Source organism: Physeter macrocephalus, chromosome 6, assembly GCF_002837175.3.
Source record: "Physeter macrocephalus isolate SW-GA chromosome 6, ASM283717v5, whole genome shotgun sequence".
Taxonomy (NCBI): Eukaryota; Metazoa; Chordata; class Mammalia; order Artiodactyla; family Physeteridae; genus Physeter; species Physeter macrocephalus.
The window spans coordinates 89,322,881-89,328,000 of record NC_041219.1 but is presented as its reverse complement, the minus strand read 5'-3'; the positions used below and the strand labels follow the sequence as shown (position 1 = coordinate 89,328,000).

The following is a 5,120-nucleotide window of genomic DNA, read 5'->3' as shown; positions in this document are numbered from 1 at the left end:
GAGGCCCGCGTACCACAAAAAAAAAAAAAAAAAAAAAAAAAAAAAAAAGAACCTCTGCTCTCAAGGCAGCAGGAGATGCCAAGATGGTCTCCCCTAAGCTCTGACCTGAGAGAGAGATGTTTTCTGTCAGTGCCTCATCTGTCCAGGGGCTAGACACACGCCTCGTGTCCTAGCAGAGACCAGCAAGGATGGAGAGGCAGATGTTAACTATGGGACCGGGGAGAGGAGGGAGAAGGTAGAGCACCAGGCAAGGGGTATCTGTGCCCCTCAGGGCCAGGGAGCTGGAGGAGAGTGCCAGCGCTCTTCTTCTCCACCAGGGGGATGTCAGACATGGGCTCACAATGAGACTCCTGTCTGTGTAGGGACATCTCTTACGGGCAGAGTAGAAAGGGGCTGTTGAGGTCAACCTGAGAGGGCAGAGGAAGGTCTGAGAGGTTTGGGTCCAGCTACATTCAGGGTCAGGCCTTTGACATCGGCTCAGAGACAGCAAAAACCTGGTCCCTGACAACCCAGAACCAAGAAGTGCCAGTGTTGGGCCTGTGGGATCCTAGCCATGTATTTCTCTCCCAGCAAGAGAAACTCACACTGCTCCAGAACTTTGTGAACCAATCGTATCTCCATCTGACTGTGTAGGGCTGTCCCCTCAGACAACATGGACCAATCACATTTCAGGGTCTCCATTTCCATGAACCAAACATATCTTAGCATCACCACTTGGAATCTTTCTGGACGTGAGGGACAGATGGAGCCTCAACTGTATACTTTCTATGAACGCCACTTCGTTCCTTAGCACCTTCCCAGGTCGAGCCAAGCAATTCCCTTCCTCATCCAAACACTACAAACCATTCAATCTAATGGGTTTTCTCTATCTTTCTTGATGGTTCCTTTTGCTTGTGTGTGGGGTATGTTGCAGAGGAGGAGGGCTCTGGCTTTCACTTCCACCTTCAACTACAGTTCTATTACCCTTGGGAATATAGTTGGTCAGCCTGGGAGCCCTTTGGTCTTGGGCCCTGGGGAATCCAGCACTCTCCTGTTTTGAGGAAGGAAAAGTGGGAAGGAAATGGTTCTTGCATCATGCTAAGCCCCCTATGAGCTTGGCTCAGCAAGGACTGTGGTCATGTAAACTTTGTCCAGCAGTATTGACAGAGGCCCATGAAACTGGTCTCAGATAAAGGCTTAAAGAGATTGGGAAGTCGTGTATAACTTCAGCAGGAAAAAACAAGCATAACTATGGTTCCAACCTTTCTACACAAACAAATGCAGTTCATGCTCCCATAATGCTATGGAGGCAGCAAGCAAGTGTGGGAGAAAAGGGGAGGATCTGAGAGTGGAGAACTGGGGGCAGGAATGGACAGAAAAAGAGTCCTAGGGGAGCCTGGGTTTTCAAGAGCAATTGCCAGAACTGGAAGTGGACATGATGACTCCAGGGTCAGCAATATTAATGCAAAGAGCACACTGCGTTGGGACTGAATGAGGCATGAGTTCTAATCCTGAGTCTGTCACTAACCAGCTCTGTGAGCTCGGGCAACTCATTCTACCTCTGTGTCTCAGCTTGTTAAATAGAGATAATATGACTATTCATCCAGGGGATTGAAGGACAGTCTAGAAAGCATTTGGAAGAGTTCCAAGCATCACCCTCACATTTGGTATACTTTTGCATACATGGCTCCAGGTCCTCTGGCCCCTTTCCACAGTCCCTGCCTGTTTCTAACCCCCCAGGAACCTGTATGACTTGCCCATGATCACCTGGCACATGAGATGCCGGTCAGTTCCCCTAACCCTCCCTGGGGTGCTGGCTTTGAGGCAGCCCCATCTGTGTGTGGAGGGTATGAGTATCTGTGGGGCATCTCCATTTTAAGAAGCAGTCTCCAGTTCAGCCATGACTGTGTACCCCAAGTCATCTCTTCTTCCTCAGACCTTGACTCTGTGGGTTGGCAAGGGGGGAACCCAATCAGACAGTGTGTGTGTATGTGTGTGTGTGTGTGTGTGTGTGTGTGTGTGTGTGTGTGTGTGTGTAAATGGCTGGGGTAGGGGACGGGTGGCATAGAGAGAATTACCTGTCCAGTTTTTTAAGAGAAAACTTCCCTATTTACCATGTTTCATGGTGCTTCTCAGACTTTAATTCAAACTACTTGAGGATTTTGTTAAACTGCAGGTTCTGATTCAGTAGGTCTGGGAAGTGGGGTGGCAAAATCCTACATTTCTTTCAAGGTCCCAGATGATGGTCCTCGGACCTCATTTTGAGTAACAAGGCTGCAGCTTACCCTTCACCACCCCCAGCTCTGACACCTGTGGCCCAGAAGGTAAGCTTGATGGGGTCAGGGACCCTGCCAGGCTGTGTGTGTGTGTGTGTGTGTGTGTGTGCACGCGTGTGCACACACACTATAGGCTCTCTTTCCTGCCATCATGGACACAAGGCTGAAGCCGAGGCCCTCACAAAGAGCAAATGCGTCCCTGAGCTGAACAAAGTACCCCCCTGCCAGAAGCGAACCCTAGGGACACACAACTTCCTCCCCAGAGGCCCGCCCGTTCCTAGCCTCCTCCTCCTCTGGGGGCTGGCTGACTCACGTCCCACACCAGCCAGGGGGCTCACTCACCACCTTGAAGTCCTCAGCGCTGCAGACCTCCCCACGAAAGTGGCAGGAGAGCAGCATGTCTCGAATGTCGTGCCCCGCACGGTCGTAGAACTCGCGCATGTTGAAGGGCTTGGGCTTGAAGCTGCGGAAGTTGGCCTTGTCCTGCAGTATCTCCAGCTGCTTTTCGTCTGCCATCTGTGTGTCTGGTATCTCATACCTGGAGCAGGGTGGGGTGTGGTGGGGGTGTGAGCAGTGCATGGATTGGCAGGACCTTCATTTCCTGCCTCCATCTGGCCTCCGGTGTCCCATGCCCAACCTTGGGGGGAGGGCAGCATCCAGCCCTGGACAGAGGCATGAAAGGAGAGCTGGGCGTGTCTAGGGGATCTGCCCCGTGGGGTCTGAGAAGGCAGAGGATGGCAGTGGCTGCCCAGGGGCTGGGCATCTGAGCACATGGGTAAGCATGGGTGGGCAGAGAGATCAGGGCAGGAACTATGGCTTTTATACCATAGTTTCTACCCTTTAAAGATGGTATGCCCGGATCCCCCAAGGGAGGAGAATATCGAGACAGAGTGGCGGGAGGGTGGGCAAAGATCACTCCAGGGAGTGTGGCCGTGTCTCACAGCTGGGATCAGAGATTGGGTGCCTCTAATTGAGTGCTTGGCAGTACCCCGATCTCTTTGCTGTGAGTGGCAGGTTTGGGGGGCTGCAGGGCAGGGTGGTATGGGCTGTATGGTGGCTTAGAGAGGAAGCACCCTGACAGGCGGTCTGGCGGCCGGGATGGGTGGGAACCTCCCACCTGTTGTTGAGCAGAGCCAGCAGCTCCCCAGCGTGGTACAGGTCGTTCTTGGAGACTTGGCTAAAGCGGAACTCGTTGAGGTTGCACAGTGTGACAGCAGGGAAGGTGAGCTGGGAGGCAGCCACCTCGTCGAGCTTGGTGACGTGGTGGTAGTGGAAGTAGTACTGCACGCGCTCGGTGCACACACACAGCAGCACAGCCAGTGAGCCCAGGAAGCAGAGGGCCCAGAGCGCCCGCTTCAGAGACAGCCGCTCGTAGGAGAAGATGTGGGCCAGGCCGTGCAACGTGGAGCTGCTGGCGAAGGCCTGGATGCTCACCGGCTGGACGCCACCCACCTCCTCCTCCTCAGCCTTCAGTTCCATCCTGGCCGAGGGGATCCTGGGGGAAGGGGGTGGGGGAGTCTGTCATGGTCCTGGGATGAGAGTACACACAGCATCCCTCCAGATGTGTCCATCCCCATCTCCAGAGGTCACTGTCTCTGGTGTGCAAGCCCAGAAGTGGCTGGCTGGGGGACACACTCTCAGAAGAGGGTTCCTCCAAATGCAGGGGTTTGGGAGTCAGCCTAGGCCAAGACAATGCTCTCCTAGGGAAGACTCCCAGGCCAGGGGAGACCCCAGATGCAGTCACCCGAGGATGAGAGGGAAGTCCCAGTGCTCCCACAGGCAGGCACAGGAGTTTCCTCCAGATGTGGGGTCACTCTGGGACGGCAATGTCCACCCATCCTGGAGACGAAAACTCCCCCAAATGGGCTGAACCCGGGGTCAAGAGTTCCCGGGCCAGGGTGTCCCTAGAACTGGGCTTTCACCCCCATGAGCTAGACCTGGGCCAGAAACCCCCCAGGGAGGTGGGGAGGGGCCCACTTGAGTCCTCACCTGCCGGCGTCTCCGGTTCTCTGAACGGCGCAGGCTGTATGTGTGCATGTTTGGGGTGGGGGTGGGGTGGGGGCAGAGGGCAACCCGAGGTGGCTGCACAGAGATGGGGGCGCGGTTCCCTCTGACAGCGAGCTGTCCCCGCCCCGGACGCCCCCCCCACCCCGTTCTAGCTTCTCGATGCAGCCAGATCCCCTGCTCGGCCCCCGCCCCCCTCCCCAGCCACTGAGCCGCCCCAGAAGCTGGGGAAAGCTAGAGGGGAGGAAAGTCCCGGCTTCGGGGCGCTGGGGAGTCCCGCAGCCAAAGGAGGGGGGATCGGAGACCCACCTGAGGGGGCTTCGGGAACCCGGCAACCGGCGGCGGGTCCTGGGGCGCGGGGCCGGACGCGGGCTCAGCGGCGAGCCTCGGAGGGGCTCATGGCCCGGAGCGGGAGCCGGCGGCCGCCGCGGCACGCCGCGCAGAACCCTGCAGGGAGCGGCCCGCCCGGCTTGGCTCGGCTCGGCTCCGTACGCCTGCCGCGCGCGCTCCCTCGCTCGCCTCGGCTCGGTCGGCCCGGGCTTGGCGTGGTGCGCGGTGTGCGGTGCTCTCAGCCCCGGGATCTGCAGGGATCCATCGTCCGGCCGGGAGGCGGCGGGAGGGGAGGCAGAGGGGGAGGGGAGAGGGTGCGCGTGCGCGCCTACGAGTGTCTGCGAGGCTGTCTCTGGGCCGGTGTGCGCGCGGGGCCCCCGGACCGGGGAACGGGATCGAGGGCTCCCCCCGCTGCCTCGCCCCCTCCTCCCGGCCGCTCTTGGCGGCGCTGCCTCCCTCCGGTTCCGGAGCCGTCCCCTTGCCTGCGAGGCCCTATGGCTTGTGTGTGACTGTGTGTGGTGTGTGTGTGTG

The 5,120-nt window shown here is 57.8% G+C and overlaps 1 protein-coding gene across 1 annotated transcript; it reads right to left on the bottom strand.

The window, feature by feature from the left end:
* Positions 1–371: 371 nt before the first annotated feature.
* On the bottom strand, positions 372–3,734 carry LOC114486514 (acid-sensing ion channel 1). Its single transcript, XM_028491508.1, has 3 exons — positions 3,373–3,734; positions 2,598–2,793; positions 372–407 (listed from the first exon to the last, which is right to left on the bottom strand). The coding sequence occupies exons 1-3, from the start codon at positions 3,732–3,734 to the stop codon at positions 372–374; spliced, it is 594 nt and encodes a 197-aa protein (XP_028347309.1).
* Positions 3,735–5,120: the final 1,386 nt, after the last annotated feature.